This window comes from Thunnus albacares, chromosome 18 (assembly GCF_914725855.1).
Source record: "Thunnus albacares chromosome 18, fThuAlb1.1, whole genome shotgun sequence".
NCBI classification, from domain to species: domain Eukaryota; kingdom Metazoa; phylum Chordata; class Actinopteri; order Scombriformes; family Scombridae; genus Thunnus; species Thunnus albacares.
Window position 1 is genome coordinate 24,395,095 of NC_058123.1, and position 19,315 is coordinate 24,414,409.

The 19,315-nt window shown below is 39.5% G+C and overlaps 1 protein-coding gene across 2 annotated transcripts in view; it reads right to left on the minus strand.

Moving 5' to 3' along the window:
• The window catches only part of si:ch211-196i2.1 (collagen alpha-1(I) chain), a 119,187-nt gene that overhangs the window by 64,178 nt on the left and 35,694 nt on the right, over positions 1 to 19,315 (minus strand). For both annotated transcript variants that reach the window (XM_044334169.1, XM_044334170.1), the window contains exons 2-6: positions 17,459 to 17,606; positions 17,167 to 17,325; positions 14,112 to 14,304; positions 8,354 to 8,488; positions 7,881 to 7,961 (exon numbers count right to left, since the gene is read on the minus strand). In XM_044334169.1, coding sequence (XP_044190104.1) covers positions 7,881 to 7,961; positions 8,354 to 8,488; positions 14,112 to 14,304; positions 17,167 to 17,325; positions 17,459 to 17,606 — 716 coding nt within the window. The remainder of the gene's footprint in view (positions 1 to 7,880; positions 7,962 to 8,353; positions 8,489 to 14,111; positions 14,305 to 17,166; positions 17,326 to 17,458; positions 17,607 to 19,315) is intronic.

Sequence of the window (19,315 nt, forward strand, 5' to 3'; positions counted from 1 at the left end):
TGGAGGCATGGAATGAGCAGCACAAAGAACTGTCACACAACGCATGGCTTCTTGATTTGGGATTTCTTACAGACCTGATAGCCAAACTGAATGAGCTCAACTCAAGACAAAGAGATGGCACACATGATTAGCGCTGTCAATGCATTCAAAGCCAAAGTGCATCTGTGGATCTCTCAGTTGAGATATGGGAGACTGACACATTTCCCAAACCTGGGGAGACTGGCGCAGAGTGTGAGAGAGGCTAAACCTGAACAGTTCTGTGCCCATTTGGATAAAGTGGCAGCTGAATTTGACAGGAGTTTCATGTCATGGAGGACATTGTCAAATTCATCATAAATCCATTTCTTCCCATTGACATTGACACAAGTTGCAGGATGCATTTTCCTTACCAAATGGAATGGACATAGAAATAATTGCAAATAGACTTTAAATTGCAAGCCAGGTCAAAGGACATCAATACTGGGGACTTGTGAACAGGGAAGAATTTCCTCTCCTCTCCTCCTGTGCACTGAAAGTAATAGCCTACTTTGGCTCCACTTATCTTTGTGAGATGACCTTTTCACAGATGAAAAAATCAAAACAAAGCAAAGGACCCACTGACTGTGCGAGACTAGGTGTCTCTAACTATGGGCCCAACTACAGAGCACTAACTTTGGAGAGATTTTGCATAGTTTGAAGTGAAATGTTGTGTATAGTACCTAATTGCTTGTTTATTTCCCTTTTGTTGTCATGTGGCATATGGTTCAGTGAGAAGATTTACATTGCTCTCTTTATCTAGATGAAATAAATTGCAATTAATGTGTTGCAGTCATTCATATTTTAATTTCTGCCTTCTAGGCTGATTTTGAGAGAAAGTGAGGGTATTCAGTTCATAATTTGCCTTGACAAAGCATACGATAGTTGGAATTAAAATTGTTAAAATGGACTGGATGTAAAAAAGAAAAAGAAAAGAGGCAGCATTATTCACCATTTAAACATCTGTGGGCTTTTATTTCTTATATTTCTGAATGGTAGATCTTGGCCTATATTTGGACATGAAAGTGATCTTGGCTTGGAAAAGGTTGGTGACCACTAGTATACGAGAACAAGAGCAGAACAAAGTGAACAATATTGAGATCAATGAAGGAATGTGACCTCTGCTGGCATGAGAACATGTTGTTTTTGGCTAATGATGCAAACATGAGAATGTAAGGTATCGACCAATTGATCCTAGCTCTGACAGCTCAGGAATGATATCAGCTTTTCGTCCACACACCAGTGCACAGTTTGCACTGGTTCAGCTCTCCTGACAAGCAGATAGTACAATATCCAGAGTTCAGTAATGACATTCATAATGATAGCCCTGTAGGTGCAGATCATCTCCCCTAATTATTTGGACAAGAGGTGAAGGCAGGCTATCCTATCCATCGCACTCTCTCTAACCCAGCTGGATGACTCTGACCAGACCCTGACCTCTGACCTCAGCTTTAGCCAGCTGCTGCCTCCGGCCAAGTAGCCTAAGCAGTGTGGCCAGAAAGTGAGAGAAAGAGAGGTCACAAATGGAGAAACAAAGAGTCAGAAAGGAGAGGGACAACGGCTCGAAAAAACATTACCTTAAGGCTCTACTAAGCTAAAAGCAGACAAAGTTATTGACTAGCTGGGGAAGAAAACAAACAAACATAGCAGGCTAAAGAGCCTGATATTTCTCTCAGGAGCTGGTGGAGATGAAACCAGAGTTAAACGGAGAATGAACATTGTTTCACCCAACGGCTGATAGACAAAGTTAACAACTAGCTAGTGATCATAGTAAAGCAATTAGCCACTAAAGACATTGATATTCCCCTCATGAGTTTGATGGAGGAAAACAAAGCTAAACATAGAGAGAATATTAGACTTGCATTCACCAGGTCGCCAGAAATACAACTCGAATGTGCCGATATGTAACTGTTTGCTAACTGCTGTATGCTGTATCAACTTCATAAGGAGATGTGATGATATATCCTCAAGTTGCTGAAAAATTGATCAATGCTAGTTAAAGGTAAACAGCAGGAGTGTCATCTAATTGGTAATTTGAAACTCTTTCAGTTGTCAATCCAAAATAACCCAACTCATGAGCATTGTAAATTAGCAGCTTTAGAAAATGGTAAAACAATAATCAGCCTTTAACACTTGAGCTTTGCTAAGACATGAAAATTCCACCCTGGGTAAAATAATTTAATATAAAAAAAACTCTTGACAGATTTACTTTAAGGTAAAAACCCTGGTGGATTGACAGTCATGGAAAAGTGTCAAAATGATGAATAATTTTATTCCACCTCTTTATTTTTGTCTGAGCTTGCTAGTAAAAATCCATTGTTTGACAAGTTTTATGAAAGAGGCCTCTCTAGAGACCGGAGTGGAAACACTGTGATAGGATATGGAACAGGGACTATTACGACTACAGGGGCGTGTGTGTCTCTCTGACAGATGCAGCTTCAGGGATCAAGTGTAAACGTTGTTCAAACTATTTATGAAAGTGAAAGCCCTCCGACCAACTGGATTTGGTCTCATGGTGACGTTCAGTGTAGAAAAAACAATCAAACACAAGTCCTGTCATGCTCTTTCTCTCCCCACATATACACAAAAAAGTCCACAATTCCACACAGACCATTTAAGAGACTGAAAACTTTCTGATCATGCAGACACATGCTGATCACTGTCAAGCACTTAAATAGGTGTGTAATCATTCATTATCATTTCATTAGGAGTTAAATGATTCATTTGTAGACTATAAAATGTCTGAAAACTGTGAAAAATGTCAAAAGTGTTAACCACAAGTCTCAAACATAAAGAAAGAATTTACAAGGATATAAATCTAAAGAAAAGTAGCATAACGTCACATTTGCTTTATGTTGTTGTTGGAAGTTGGAAGCAACAAAGACTTGGAATTTTTGTTGATATATAATTTAAAAGATACACATAAGTACTACAATTTACCAGCGCAAGAAATTCTGACTAATATAGGACACATCAATTTCAAGGGTTCAAAGCCATCAATATACTCTGAAGTTCATTGCTCTGGCTTTGTACTTATATGTTTAGCTAAGGTCCCTGACCTCCAGGAGTGTTTAACATCTTAGTGCACATTGGAGGAGCTGTAGATTAACTGCTCGAGTGCCATGTCTCTAAAGAGAGCACCTGTCAAGGGAGCCTGTGGCCCCAGACAGCACATGCATCAAAGTCAGGAAATCCCAACAACGTGGCCCCACAGTCAGAAATGTTACGCACCAAAGACTAGAGCAGAAGGCCTTAGCGAAAAGTGAAAGAGAAATACATCTTGTTAATGTAATAGATTTATTTTTTTTCAAATGTGCAGATTCTGAGGAGAGTCAGAGACAGGACGGCTGCACCTCCACAGCTCTGGTCTGTATGGATTTAATGAGAAACAGGCTGCAGAGGAACAAGGACTGCCTCTAAAATCACTCCCTTGTTTACTACTTCCAACATGATGACCTACAATTAACATTTGTTTTCATTGACCATTAATCTGCAAACTAGTGTTTAGATGAATGGATTAGTCATTTAGTCTATAAACTTTCAGGAAATGCTCCAAGATGACGTCTTCAAATAGATTGTTTTGTCCGACCACAAGCATGCAATTTACATTGATATAACACACATTTGAGAAGCTGAAAGCAGTGTTTGTACTGTGATAATTGTAATCGATTCATCAATCACTACATGATTCAATAGACTACAGTAACCTCTAGACAACAGTTTACTCTATGGTGAGCTGTAAATTTTGATTTTGGTCATTTGATGAATGATAATTTTGCTCCATCACTGACTGGTGTCACACCAAAAAATAAAGTACAAGCCATGATCACTGTGTTTTTCGTTCCATTGTGGGAATTTCTGAGGGCACGTCTCGGTCAAATTCACTAAGAAAAAGGCTTTGCAGAAATGTGCTTAGCAGTTTGTATTGAGTTTGCAGCCGCAATGTGAATGCCTTCAGCATCTGACTTTGTAAGATAGCATCTCATTTCGCAGTCATCTCCTAGTACTGTCCTCCAAGAAGAGGTGGTCTTTCTACGAGATCACTGAGCTCAGAAAAGAAATGATAACTTGATTTTCAACCCAAAATATTTGCTTTGGCCAACTCTACCTCCGAAAAACCTTCAGGCTATTACTGAAAATATTGCTTATCCTCCTAACATCCACCCTTTTTAAAAAAAAATTTTCACCCATTTGGCATACCCAAATGGAAAACTTATAACAGGAGAACTGTAAGGCCAAAATGCATGTATTAGATTTCATTTGAAATGGAACATTGTCTAGTTTCTGGAATTGTGCTTGTTTAGCATGTGGCTAAAACACAACCAAAATTACATCAGTTCAAATATGGCTCAAAAAAGTGTTTCATATTTAAGTCATATTTGAATAACAATAACTAGGACATGCTTTATGCCAGAACTATGCAAATCACCACATACCTTCTACATCTTGTCAACCACACCTGTATAAAATTCCAGACCTTAGGGGAGCTAGGGAGTTTTTAGTTTGTGTTGTCACTGGTGTCCCTGAATCTCTCCAAAACGTCTCCAAGTGACCAAATTGTGCCAACTGCTTTTACTCATTACTGCGTGATGCTAAGCTGCCTACAGTTGGCTTAAGTGGGTCGCCAGCGACCCAGTGGATGTTAAGAAGCTACAAATTCCTGATATTATAATCTTTAGCATATATCTAATTATTCATAAATTAGGAGGCATTAAACACGTTCACAGGAAATGAAAAGGAGATTAAGTGATATAATAAGAGAAATAAAAGACGCACAAAAAATACACAAACCATCGCAGAGAGAGAGAGAGAGAGAGACAGACAGACAGAAAGAGAGGACAGAAGAGCAGCAGCTCAGAGCAGAGCACACATATCTGAAACAAAACAACCAGAACTTTCTGTCCACTATTTGTTTGCATTACAGTAATCAGATGTTGTGTCCATTGATAAAAGCCTAATTGCATAATTTTTGCATGTTTGTATGTTTCTTTTCCCCACTACAACCATCCTTGTTGCTCTTGTAAATCCCATTTGCACTAAATGTACAGTATATGCTATGAGGAAAGAGACGGACCTCGCAAACTCTCACATGTTTGGAGCAGAATGCGTCACATCGGCGCTTGAAAAATTGGCACAAAGGCCTGAGTAAATCTGACCCTCTGTCCTTTTACCACACACTGGCACTATGTAGGACATTCACAGACTGATAGTACTATGAAATGCTACATGAATATGAACGCTTGATATACTGTTCGTGGAATAGACTATTTTTAATTGCTGTGGTGATTTTTGAAAACAACTGTCATCTCAAAAATAATACAAGCACAATGCACAGCAGAGTATACAGTACAACTAAACCTTTAAAATATGATGCCTCCCTACCTTCAAAGCACTCTGGCTGTCCAACAATGTAATAAATCCTTGACATCTCTATAATGTATTACAAGGATCTGATAATCCAAAAATAGTGCATTAACAATAGTGCACTTGTAAATAGGCTGACTGATCGGGTGATTTTCAGACACTGCTAAAGAGCACAGGGAAAAACAGATCGACACTAAAACTAAGAGACAGGGACAAAGACACAGGGACAGAGACATGTAAAGGTAAAGAGACAAAGACACACACAGAGCCAGAGGACACAGATTCAGACACAATAAAAAACAGAAAAACAGAAACAGATGAACGAAGAAAGACAGATAATGGGAACAAGTCACAGCCAGCTGACAGAAATTTCGGTAACCTTTAAGACAGATCTGGTGCAGCTTGTTCCTGCAAACATTTTCTACAACACAAAACAGCAGGAGAGGTCTCCGTCTCTTACATCACTACACAGGCATCCCAATGCCATCCTGATGGATAAACTCTGTGCCTGGTGGGGTTGGCACGGCACAGTATGCTGTGTTTGACAGTCAGGATTGCAATCGCTCCCCTGGCTGCACACTACTGTATACTGTAAAGAGAAGCAGATCCTCGCTGATTAATTCAAACATTTTGCATAGACATCAAAATGTAAATTCAAACCAGCTTTGCTTTTCCTTCGTTTCCAAGCATTTGGTCTGTGCAGGTGTTTCCATTCCAAACATGTGCTGATTCCAGAAATATGGTTTATTCTGTCAGTGCCAGTGTAAACAACCATATGTATTTCAGAAACTGTATTTTGTTTGGTCTGAGATTTGAGACTACGGTTTGTGTGTGTAGTCATAATAAAACGGATTTCTGAATGTACAAGTTGGCATAACTGAGGCTCGCTGTGAAATTTAAATGTACTGATCGCTTTCATATTCATCATCATCAACACAAGTTCCTATTAAAGATCAAAGAAAGAGTTTTCATTAATTCCTGAACATGGTACATTTCCATCTGAGGCAGGATTTGGGGGCTGGAGATCAGGCCAAAGTAGAAACTAATGGGCTTGCACTTATGGAGATAAAGTCACTTTCATTTGATAAGAAGAAAGGCAGAAAAGATGGGCTCACACAGTATGGTTCAACTGATCGTTCATGATGTGAAAATCTTGTCACCAGGCTTGTTAACCAGGTGTTGGTGACCCCCTAAAGCGGAGGATTAAACAACAGCCGATCTGAACGAAAGGTGGCCTGCTTCTGAAATTAGTTGTGGTTAAAAGTGGGCTTAATTCATACAATGTCTGCTTAGTTCTAATGCAACAAGTTACCACTGAAGATGCACCGTTTGCCAGGAAGTCACAGCTGTTGCTGTTTAGATTCTCAGTAGGAGCTGCATCTGAAGTTCCATGTAAGATGTAAAATAACAGGCTGCAATAAACTTTAATTTACGGTAAATACAGTTTACAGCTGGTCTCAGGTTTGACTGGTTACCATGCTGATTTTTTCTGCCTCTTTCAGGTCACAGTTCATTTACTTGAACTCTGCGCTTCATACCACCTACCATCATCCTCCACGCACAGGATTCTCCACCTCTCACAGAAGAAAGAAGCCACTCTGCTCAGTTTTCCACTTGTGATGTGTTTCTGCCCTAAGGCTCATCGTTTTGACTTTGTTCTGATTACAGAACAATACCCAGATTTTTCAAAAAGTAGTTCATAAATTTGGCCAGCTTTTTTGTCCCCAAAAGAAACTCTGAAGAAATGTAAATTAGCTGCTGCTGATCATACACCCTGTGAATAAGTAGAAAAAACTTTCAACATGGTCCATCATCACTGCTACATTCTTTTATTATTCGTAGTGTTTTCCCTTTTTTTACACATTTCTTAATATCCAAAATATAAACAATTTCTGGATTTTTTTTTTCAATAGAAGCTACAAGAAAGCAGCCCTGGCTATAATTAATCAAGATCAATATTTAGTTTCAGCACCAGGATGAACCCTTTTGCAGGCCACAACAAAGACGAGTGAGCAGACACAGACTGATGGACCAGAAGGCAGACAGGTCAGGCACACAGGCGTCTCTCAGGACACACACATATGCACACATACACACATGTAAAGTGGACCAGTCAGCCAAGGACATGACTGGCTGTTTGGGGCCTCTGACGCCTGAGGCTCTGCACTACAGTGGTAATTAATGACAGACACTGGACTGGTGGTTTTACAGACAGAGGCTGAAAAAAAAAAAAAACGGTGTCAGTGGTACCAGCAGACCAGTGGTTGGTACACATGACTGTAGATGCCTGCCTGACCACAGCTGGATCTAATCACCATGACGACTGGTCAGCTGCCAAAACTCTCAAACTACAGCTCTGCGACGTAGCTGTGAAACCAGGCATCTGCATGTTTTTTATTTTGGTTGGGTTTAACACCTAAATGAACAGGGAATTTTGAGCACAGCTTTAAATATCACTGTAATATTTTTCAGTAGTTTAGGTACCAAAATATCCTACTTACAGTTCTGCCAAAGCCCAAAAATGACTCGTTCTTGGGATCCCCCAGCAGGTCCTCCAGGTCATTTGAGGACAGCAGTAGATTCTGTGTGGGAACAGTGGGGACAATTTCTAAATTTAAAAACCACAAACAAACACAGTTCATGGCTAAACTGATGAACAACCAAACACTCGAGAGTTGTTAAATTACACCAGACTGGATCAAAACCACAGGAGTCTGCAGTTTTTGTTTTAAATCCTCTGAATGATCTTTTATCATGCTTCATAGGATATGACGGGTTCTGCTGTAAAAGTATTAACTACAGGAGTCTCAGTGTCTGGGATGCGGGCTTCAAAAGACATCTATGAGCTTCACCTTAAACACCTTAGTTATATGTCAGGGCCTCGCTGTGTGCATAAATCAAAGGAATAATTAATGCTAAGACTTCATTTCTCTTGTGATCTCTTCTTTTTCCTTTTCCATCTATCTTTCCTCACCTCCAGGGCGTTGTTGGTGCGTGGGGAGCGGGGAGGCTTGGAAACAACCTCACCGCAGCGGGGCGGGTGGTGGCTGCAGTGTTGCTGGGCGGCGTCTGGGTCGCCCATCAGGAAGGTCAGCTGTCGGAGATGACCCTGCAGAGACAGAAACGTTACATACAGTGTGAGGAGTCAAGCACACACAATGTAAAGATGCGTTCACAACCTAATGCTTCTTGTTATAGTGTATTGATGATTACAGATGGCTACAACTGTGAGTCTTGAGTCTGGACAGATTCTAAGGTATATCTGCTTTAATACACCCTGAACATTTGACTCTACAACACATCACATAACATCAGTTACCCAACTTATATCGCAGGTTTGGTGTTTTCTTAACAGATTTTTTTTACAAAAACACAGATATTTTGTGAGAAATTATGGTGGTGATTCTGGTGGTTTCAGGGTCAAAAGAAGTCTAGAGATCTTTGTTAAAACTGGACTTTTAGGTTGCACATAACTACTGTTTCTATACCATTTCAATGACTACATTTCAATATCTAGATGTTACAAGCTGCTTCACACTGAAATATCATTTGAATGTTGTTGAAACTATAGTTATATATAACCTTGACATCTAAAACTAAATTCAGCTTGTTTTTAATTTAGATATTTAGACATCTTTTGACCAGCAAATAACCACTAGGAACATGTTGTCTTGAAGGTGACAAATGAACAATCACTTTCTCTAAACATCTACACTCCATCCCTATTTTATATCTCCACCTTTGCCGATGGAGGTCACGATACATGTGTTCCAGTTCTCTCTTGAAATGTTAAAATGTAAACAAACTGAATCATACTGAACCTCCAGACACCAAGCTATCCTTCTGTATCTTACAATCAATACATTCACACAGTACGTGTGCTGTGTTTGTACTGTACAGCTTTTCATGCATGCAAACAAAATATACAAAGAACGGAAGAACATTTCACAGTCTGGATACACACATACACACACACACAGGGAGGTTACTGCAGGTCATACATATACCTCACTGCAGTTTCCATGGTTCTCTGACTTTCCAAGTAACTCTCTGACATCAGGCCAAAAATGACAAACAAAGCATCAGCAGACATTTACTTCAAAAGCTCTGTCCCCAGGCTTTGTTTATGAGAATGTGACGGTGGGTGAGAGAGCATCTGTGTGTGTGTGTGTGCGTGTCTGTGTGTGTGCACATGCATGTGTGTATGTGTCATGTGAATTTGTTTGTTTAAAGACAGATAAGCGTCACTTCAAGATGAAATGATGAAACCATGCAAGGATTTTAAATGAACTGTACCTGTAATATTAAAATACATATTTCTCATCGTTTTGCCAACTTGAGGCATGTCGGTGCATATCATACAGCTAATAAGTGCCAAAGACGCCCATTATTGAAAAACGACAACCCATTTTAACAAGCTGTTTGTGTCTTACAACAGATCCAAGGCAAGTTGAAAGCGAGAGACGTACATAAAAGGCTTGAAGGAACTCCATCTGGGTGGTGTTTTTTTATTTGATGCACAGCTGCATTGCTGTATATAGAAAGATAATGTTTCGGAGATATTTCATGTTCTCTGCAGAGGAACCAAATCTCAGGCACCTCTGCCAGAAAAAATCCCATGATACCCTAAAAATAGAGGCATCCAACAACACACAGGCCTGCTAAACACATACATCTGCTGTATATTTCCATGTAGGAAAAGAATTTCTATTAATTTTTGTTGGTGATTGATCTTGAGTTATAAAACAGACTTAAAGCTGGAGTGCAGGACTTGTCTCCCCCTTCTGGCAGTAATTACAAAAACACTGTGCTTATGTCATAGCCTCCACCATAGCCTACTCCATCGCTACGGTTGCGGCTGTAAAAAGGTGGATAAATTGTTTTGAGGGTCACACAACCCGAACAAAATGTACTGTTTGACTACCAGAATTTGATCCATTCGGTCTGTTAATATTTGGAAAGTCTAGAAGAGCCACATTAATTTATCCCCATTCAAGTTAGCAGACAGCTAACCAGGAGTTAGCGACTCGGCCGGTGTAAGTCTCTACTGCGCATGCTCTGTATGCAGTCATCCGAGTAGCGTGTGAATGTCGCCACCGACACCAGATTAAAAACTCTGTATACTGTGAAATACAGAGTGATTTATCTGGTGGTGATAGGCCTAATCGAAATTGTGTGAACTTGTTTGGCAAGGGCTTGAAAGTAGCAGACGTTCATTTATATGTAAAAGTTCCACACTGCAGGTTTAACAACCAAACAAAGATTAAACTGATAGGTCCTACCAATGTATGCCATACATGAACATAACTATGGAGATTGAGTATATATAATCAGTTTCATTGCAGATGAACATGACTCAGCATTCAACCAAGCACAGAACAATTTCTTTGTTTATTGCAGGGAAAGCATCAAGTAAACACACTAAAAAAAAAAAAGTTTGCGACAGATGAGAAACAATCCATAGTTGTAATTTCATCCCTGGCAACTATTAAGTGGGGTTTTTTAAATAAAGCATCACACAGCATCCAGTTATCAGAATACCTTGTGTGGACCAAAACATTGTTATTTAAAATCCCACTCCACTCAAAAATATGTTTTTCTTCTTGTTACTTCAGTTGGATGTTTGAGCTTCACTGTGCAGAATGATAAATGTGCAGAATTTGACACTAGAAGGCTGTTTTCACATTCATCTGCTGAAGGGGGAAAGTTCCTCTGTGCTCATTGAAAATCTGATTTTAAGGGGTGGGCTTATGAGCATGATTTGTAACATCACAACTAGTTTGGAGCAAATCGTGGTCCAATATGCAACATACAGAAGTGTGATGTGGAAACTTGAAGTGCACATACACTGAGAGTAGTGAAGTAGGAGACACCTTGTATTCAAGATTCAGAATTTTAAATGAGGGAGAAGGAGTAGATGTCATTTAAAGGATTTTATTTTTTAATTTGATTTACTTTTTTTGTGGAAAAAACATATTGGACACACATTTTTGTTCCAACCAAGTATTTTTATATGTCTTAATACATGTCTGGAGGGGATCTTTAATGAATTCATGACAAAAGGTGACAAAGGCCTTACAGTAAGCAAGACAGTTGAAAGTTATGGGCCTGCATATAAGCCCACATCACTGAAATTGCACTGTATGATTCTCAAGCCAATATAAAATATGCTGAATTTCTATGAACCCTTGCAGATTCTGTTATATCATGTTCTGGTATTAAGCCATAAGAATGAACCAGAATGTGACCCTTCCAGCTGTGCTGCAGTGGATTGGATGACAGTGAGAGTTATAAATAGAAGCAGAGTAAAGTTACGTATAGTTTAGTGCTGCCTTACACCAAAGATTGTCCAGGGACAAGACTGTCACCACCTCTGTGAAGAAGTGCTCCATCCTTGAAGCTCAGCAAAACGCTGTCAACACGGGAAACGAGGCAATGGAGAATCCATTTTTATCTGGTGCTGAGAACAAATCCAGATGCGGATTCAATAATGCTTCTCTTTACCTCCATTGTGATACAGTTACACTGCCTGTTCTGATCCTCAGGCTACACGAGTGCTTGTTGTAACCGGGACAGCATGTCCGCAACACAAAGCCAGGTGCATTATGGGCCATCAAAATCTGCTTCTAATGGAAATGTGTCAGTTTTTGCCCCATAAGAGGAAAAACTTAAGAACATACAAGGTAACGTAATGCAGACTTTTCCAATTAATCTACACTTTGACTTCATTGTGCCACAACAAGGCGAGTTCCCCTTGAAGGGACAATAAAGTAAAGTGAAATGTCCTCATGTTGTCTGGAGAACAAGGGGAGGCTGAGGATACTGAACTCATCCTCTGTCCAAACACTCATCATTGTTTCCTCTATAATTTTATGTAACAGTGGTGCTTGGGAGGTAATTGAAATTGTGGTTAAAGCTGGTTACGGGGATTTCTACGCATACTTTATGAAAACAAACACATGGTTTCTAAGCATTAGAGGCTACACGTCTTTGTGTCTATGATGAAAAGGGACTGGGGTTGGAAAGGGCCACAGGGTTGAAAACTACTTGTGTGTTCTTTCCTATGTGTGTGTGTTTGTGTGCTGGAAGGATGAGCAGGCATACATTTCTTTTCATACTAAATACAAATGAACTGGAATATGCACATGTGGCTTATTGTCTGGCAACAGTTGTTTTAAATATCATCTGGCTATTGCATAACAATCCATAAAGAAGCAAAAGTTATTCTACTGCCCAAAGACATGAAAACATTATTTAGTGGCCCTAATGGTCATAAGCTTATTACCAGCAATAAGTAAGATCTTGGAGAAGGCAGTATTTGATCAAATACAAGAATACCTCTCAGTAAATAATCTGATAAAAAAAAAACTTCCAGCATGTTTACAGAAAGGGACACTCTACATGCACAGCTCTAGTGCAAATGACAGATGATGGGTACAGAGATCTGGCCAACAAAATGATATGTGGAGCAGTCCTATTAGATTTTACGGCAGCATCTGATATTATTGACCATAAGCTCCTACTTGAAAAGCTTGAGTGTTACGGATTTAGACCATCTGCAGCTGCCTGGATGGAAAGCTATCTGGTAAATAGATCACAGAGTCTTCTTTAATGGAGGTCTGTGGAATATGGAGTTCCTCAAGGGAGCTGACTAGGCCCACTGATGTACTCCATTTTCAGCTTGCATACTAAGAAACGCTAAATTAACTATGTATGCAGATGACACTACAGCACATGGATCAACAACAACACCTGCTGATCTGACTACCATCTTGAACAGGGAGCCAGATATTGTTGGAAAGTAGATCCTTGAAAACAAATTGATGCTTAACATATCCAAAACAAAAAGCATAATATTTGGTTCAAATCATTCTCTAAGGCAAGAGCCAGAGCTTAAACTCTTTATAAATAAAACACCCATCCAACAAGTAAAGGAAACCAAGTTATTGGGCATCACCCTTGACAACACATTGTCCTGGTCAAAACACATTGACACTATTGTCAATAGAATGGGCAAGACATCAGTTCTAGTAAGGCGATGCAGAAAATACCTTACACCTGATTTAACTAAACTTGTATTAAGTACTCTTGCAGCTTGATTACTGCCAGATATTATGGGTGAATGCCACAAAGCAAATAAGGAAACACCTAGGAACATCACACTTGTAGAATGCTATGCATATGCAGATTTGTAGTTTTTGCTGGTAACTCATCATCAGTGTATGTTTTACACATACATATTAATGTTATTCTCTAATATATGTCTTATGTTTGCCATTTGTGTTGACTGTAATGTTAAATGTATGTTTTTTTATGTGGACCCCAGGAAGACTAGCTGTGCTTTAGGGCACAGCTTATGGGCATCCTAACAAATAAACAAATCTGGTCAAATAATATGTATCATTACACACACACACACACACACACACGCAATACAACAATTTGGGCCAAAATTCTAAAAGTAGAGATTTAAAAATCCAACAAGGATCATTCAGACATCCTGAAGTTTATTGTTGAGTCAGCTGAGGTCAGTGGGTCTAGGCATCTTGTAAATGTTTAGAAAGAAATGGGCAGAGTAACAGAATCGGTCATAGGGTGCGGGGTTTATAATTATAAGGGATGGTGTCAAGGCCAGGGTGTGTCTTCATTTCTCTATTTGGATCAGTGGGAAAAGAAAAAAGAGACACATACACATATACAGATATACATAAAACTGGGTGGAAACCACTCACTTCAAATGGAGTCTCAAAACCCTCGATGATGCCTCCAACCATGAGTAGCCCATCAGTGTTGATCCCCATGCCGTGGTACACCCAGTCCACACTCTCCAGCAGAGAGCAGTCCACATACAGTGCCAGCCGCTTGGCAGACACACTGACAGCCACATGGTGCCACTTTCCATCGGACAGACCACTGACTGGGAGCCTGAGAGAGAGACACACAAGCATTATGTAATCACATGTCTTCAGTTTTGTTTGTCTTGAGATGAATGTCTACATCTTCATCTAGGAGATGAGTTCAAATCACTCTCAGGGCCTCTTAAGTTTTGAAGACAATAGCTGTGTTTCCCTTGGATTTGCAAGAGAATTTTAAGTGAAGTTTTGAAATGTCGCAAAATGGAAAATGCGAATTAGGTGTGTTTCCATCAACTAGTTTGAAGCAAATAAACTAGGCTATGCAACACATAGTTTCATAAGAAGATGGCAGTATAGGCGTAAACAATCTGCCAGTAAACAGCAGAAGAAGTAGAGGTTGCCAGCATGAAACAAAACAAATAGTTATATTTCTTTGATGAGAGAAAAATGTAGAGGTCTGCAGGAATTTGTTTCAATTGGACAAGTTGTAATTAGCCATGTTTCACGCCTGGAATGGAATATCTGGGAGGACACCGGAAGATGCTAAGAGCGGAAAGAGCTGATCAGCCATGTGAGTTAAACGTTTGCTACGTCATTATTTATTTGACAAATGTGTTTCCATTACCCATTTTGCACATTAACTCTTTTTTGACATTTCCAAAATCCACCTCAAGTGAGCGTGAAAAAACTTTTTTGCGAAATTGAGGAAGTTTTTTTTTTAATTTTGGCATTTCCATAAGCATTTCTACTGCAATACTTCAAAATGCACATAAAGTAGGTTAATGGAAACACAGCTAATATGAGTACGAATGTTTATTTCTCTCAACTCATGAGAACTTTTCGTTTTTCAACAGTCAGGTTTCGGCTGTAGTTCAAATATCATCTGATATCATGTTGGGTGGTAGGAATGAATCTACATGTAAAAACTGCTCATGTATCAGGCCAAGATACAAGTACACATAACAGAAGGGGTATAAATTCCTGATTAAAATGTTTAAACACAAAGGCAGGGACTGTGTGAAGACTTGAAGACTTGTGAAGAATCCCACAACTAGCGAAGAAACACACACCTCTGACATATTATCAATTTGTGTTAGCTAACAGTTGCCCATTTACACATCCAGGAGACATGAAGCAACATTATCTTTTGACTGAAGCCATGTTTGTGTCCACCTGATGAATATGAGTCCAATATTAAGTCTCCTTTTAGCTTTGCTAAACTAAAAATCTGTCTTTTTGACTGCTAGATGTTTCACTTTCCTCACCGTATTTAGACAGTGAGGAAAGTTGCTAATTTTCTCTGCTGTTTGGTGCTGGGCGGGTAGCGTGGAGTGGATTTATTAGAGCTTATGTGCTATAAATATCTGCCTGCTGCAGCTGGAAACAAGCTCACTGAGAGCACTGAGACTGAACCATACATACAGTAAATGTGCTGTAAATTCAAAACAATGAGCTAAAAGAGGCTACAAGGCTCAGTATAGCTAACAATTACATACTGGCCTACATATAGGCTGATTTTTTTTAAAAAGTGGGGGTTGTATCATATTTGATGACATTTACATATATACAACAGTAGTTATTGTTTTTCATGATGTGCTGTTTGTAGCTTCAGTGTTGCTAGGAGTTTAGTCCAGTTTAACCTGCGTGAGTTTCTGATGGCTAGTGTTTTGCAGCAGTGGAAAAATTGATTCCTAATGTGTAAAAACAAGTCAAATGCATCTTCCAATCTTTTTACTTCAGAAACATACAGGGAACTGCATGAGAGATTTACCACCAGAAGTCATGATGAGGAGTTCAAAAAACAAAGAAATTCATTCTGCTTCCAAGATCCTGACAGGAGAAAGTATGAGTATGTGACTGATAGACAAGCTATACAAATGTGGGATTTACATTCTTCTTTAATGGAAGTAATTCATGCTTTGATCTTACTACAGAAAAGGCTTATGAGGACTATACTTTTCCTTAGACTAATACCGGTAGTATGTCTGTGAAAAGTTTCCAACAGGACTAGTATCGAAGTTTTACAATCCTCTCGCAGTCTTTTTCCAGGCATTGAAAAGGGGAGGCTTGTCTTACATTCAGGGCCAATACTGGGCTCTAGACCCAACTGAACCTTGTAGGTGGAGGCCACCAACGAACATACTTAACAGACATGCTGCTTTGAAATGAAAACAAGGTAAAAAATATAATCAACCATGTGCCAAGATTACAAGATAAGTACAGTATCCATGCGTGTCTATCTTTTTGCCCAGTTCTGTTTGCTGCCTTGCAGTGATATACTGCTCTGAGCTCTGTGGTTACCGGAGAGGAGGAACCTGCCAAGACACACCTAATAAATCATCTCACCAAAGAGACATCCTAACACACATGCAACACACAGTGAAACAAATACACACATGCTGCAAATAAATACACTTCCACAGAGGTGCCCTTCATATTTGCATACACTGAAGCCTAAAAAACAGGACTGGGCATGAGCGGCCCTCCATTACCTGAGATGAATGTGGTAATCACCTTCTGACATCTGGATTTTTTGGTTATTAGGTAATGCATTCAAATTCAAATGCATGTACTTGTTTGGAGTTCTGTCACTGGTAGATATTGAGCAATTTTATCTCTGAATCAAAGCCTCTTAAAGCTGCTCTAAGGAGTTTGCATAGCATTGAATAGAAGTAGATCAACACAATACACTTATTTGTATCAATTTGGGGCTGCACTGTTCTCCTTTTGTGGGTGTTCACCATTTGACAACACATCTAAAGACTTCATAACAATAGCACCAGCCAATGTAAGAGAGAAGTTGATATTAACCTGTCTTTCAGGAAGTATTGCTTGTTTATGTCCTTTTTTATATAACTGCATTGTGAATGAACACAAGCAGCAGGGAAAGAAGATAATGACAAATGAATGACAAATGCGAAAGTGGGCTCACTCATAGTGCCGTTGCTGTGTTCCAATGAAGATGACGGCATAAGCGCTGATCCGCAGCTGCAGCATAACATGGCTGTCGGGGCTCAGCATGGTAAAGACACTGCGCTCAACCCTCTGAGGACTCCGCAGCTGCACCAGTAAACTGAACTCATCTGCAAACCTAAACACAAACACACACACACACCATTAAGCCATGTAAGTGCCATACAAACATAAAGGCCTCCACTTTTACACACAGCAGGAAGGCGCTGTTTATAAAGAGTTAACATACGGAGGTGTAGATGAAACCATACCCGTCAATGAAGAGCTGTCGGAGAGGGAGAGCCAAGGTGGAGTACTGTCCCACTTGTAGGACTGGACACCTGCTGTCCTCCACAGTCATAGAGGCGTTACTGCTGTTTGACACCTGAAGAGAAAGCTCCTGCAGAATGTTCACCTCATCTGTGGAGAGACAGTTGAGGAGAAAATACAGCTGAAGTTGTTACAAAGGCTTTTTATATATTTAATAGTATAAAGGAGTTTGACCCAAAAGGTTACCATCGACCCAAACAAGGACATATAATTTTGTTCTACAGTATTAGGGCACAAATACCAAAAAGAGCTTTGGAAAATGTTTTGGATGGACATCAGAATTTGGAATATTAGATAACAATATCAATATTTGAGAGGTAAAAAATCTGATATCAATATATCAGCTGTTATTTGTTTTTTAACATAAACACATGCAACCAAACTTTTTCATAAGGATTCCTTAAATCTGTTTATTAAAGAATGGTCTCTGGTACATAACTTTCTTTCATATCTTTGGTATTTGTGAACTGCAATTTCTTATCAGCACACACACGCTGATACCAGTATATCTTCAAACTGCCACACTGCTCAACATTTCCACCATCTACATTATGTAAGTAGCAGAGAAATCATTGGGCCTCATGCAAGAACCACTCAGATTTGTTCTTAAGATGCATATACAAGTGGCAATCATCAATTTTCTCAAACCTATAATTTTCTCTTAGGTGTGAAATAAATTTGAGTGGTCCAGACCTGTTGTACAAGAATAGATCATCTCTGCCTTTCTTCACAAGGGGGAAACACTTGCAATTATCATGTGAGACGGGTCAAACAAACTGCATATCCAAATCGCTTTGCAAATTCCAAAAAGTACAAGCACATTAACGGAAAACACAAATACAAAAGCCACAACAGAAGTGAGCAACAAGGTTGATGACAATGAAACCAGCAGACTTTTATTGCCTACATATGTGGAAGAGGAAGGTTCTTGCCTGTTTGAGAAGAAGTGAAGTGAGAAGTGAAATGTTAAATCATCTGTATTGATCTGTAAACAAATGTGGGTGATTCTGACAGTATCTGTTGTCCACAGCTGTTTACACTGTATGAAAAGCTTCTCCTTCAGTTCATTAAATCCCTGCAGCATCTGAAGGAAGCTGGACTGATATGCTGATAAATCTGTAGCCTCTGTGAAGTGCCGCACCAGAGCGCAGCGCCGTTATGCACGACCAGTCACTGTTTTTACCTTCATGAAATCACCTGAAAACAACACCAGACATCTGCAGAACACACACACACACACACACACACACACACACCTCTACACACATCAGACTGATTGGTTATAACTTGATATTCTGCCTGTTCAGACAAGGGATGGATGGGACATCCCCCCACTTCAAAACTCATTCCGGCGCCGCTGGGTCAGTTACCACGGTAACTGACTCTGTAAACCTATCCTGCTCGCTGGCAGGTTTTCTTCAACAAACTGTGAGTTTCAAACAGGCAAGAACTTTCCTATTCCACATGTGCAGGCAATAATAGTCCGCCGGCACTAATAGTGGGCTGTTTCATTGTCAACACCAGTTGTTGCTCACTTCCGTTGTGGCTTTTGCATTTGTATTTTCCGTTAATGCGCTTGTGTCTTTTGAATTTGTAAAGCGTTTCAGATATGCAGTTCATTTGATATGTCTCAGCAACCATAATGTCTTAATCTGAATTAATTTTTAGTGTAAATATGATACCGAAAATAACAAAAAATAAATACATAAATAAAACAAACTCAAAAATAATATTCTGTTCACCATATTGTCATGATAATGGCTGCCGATTTATTGAAAGGTTTTTTAGATTTTATGATT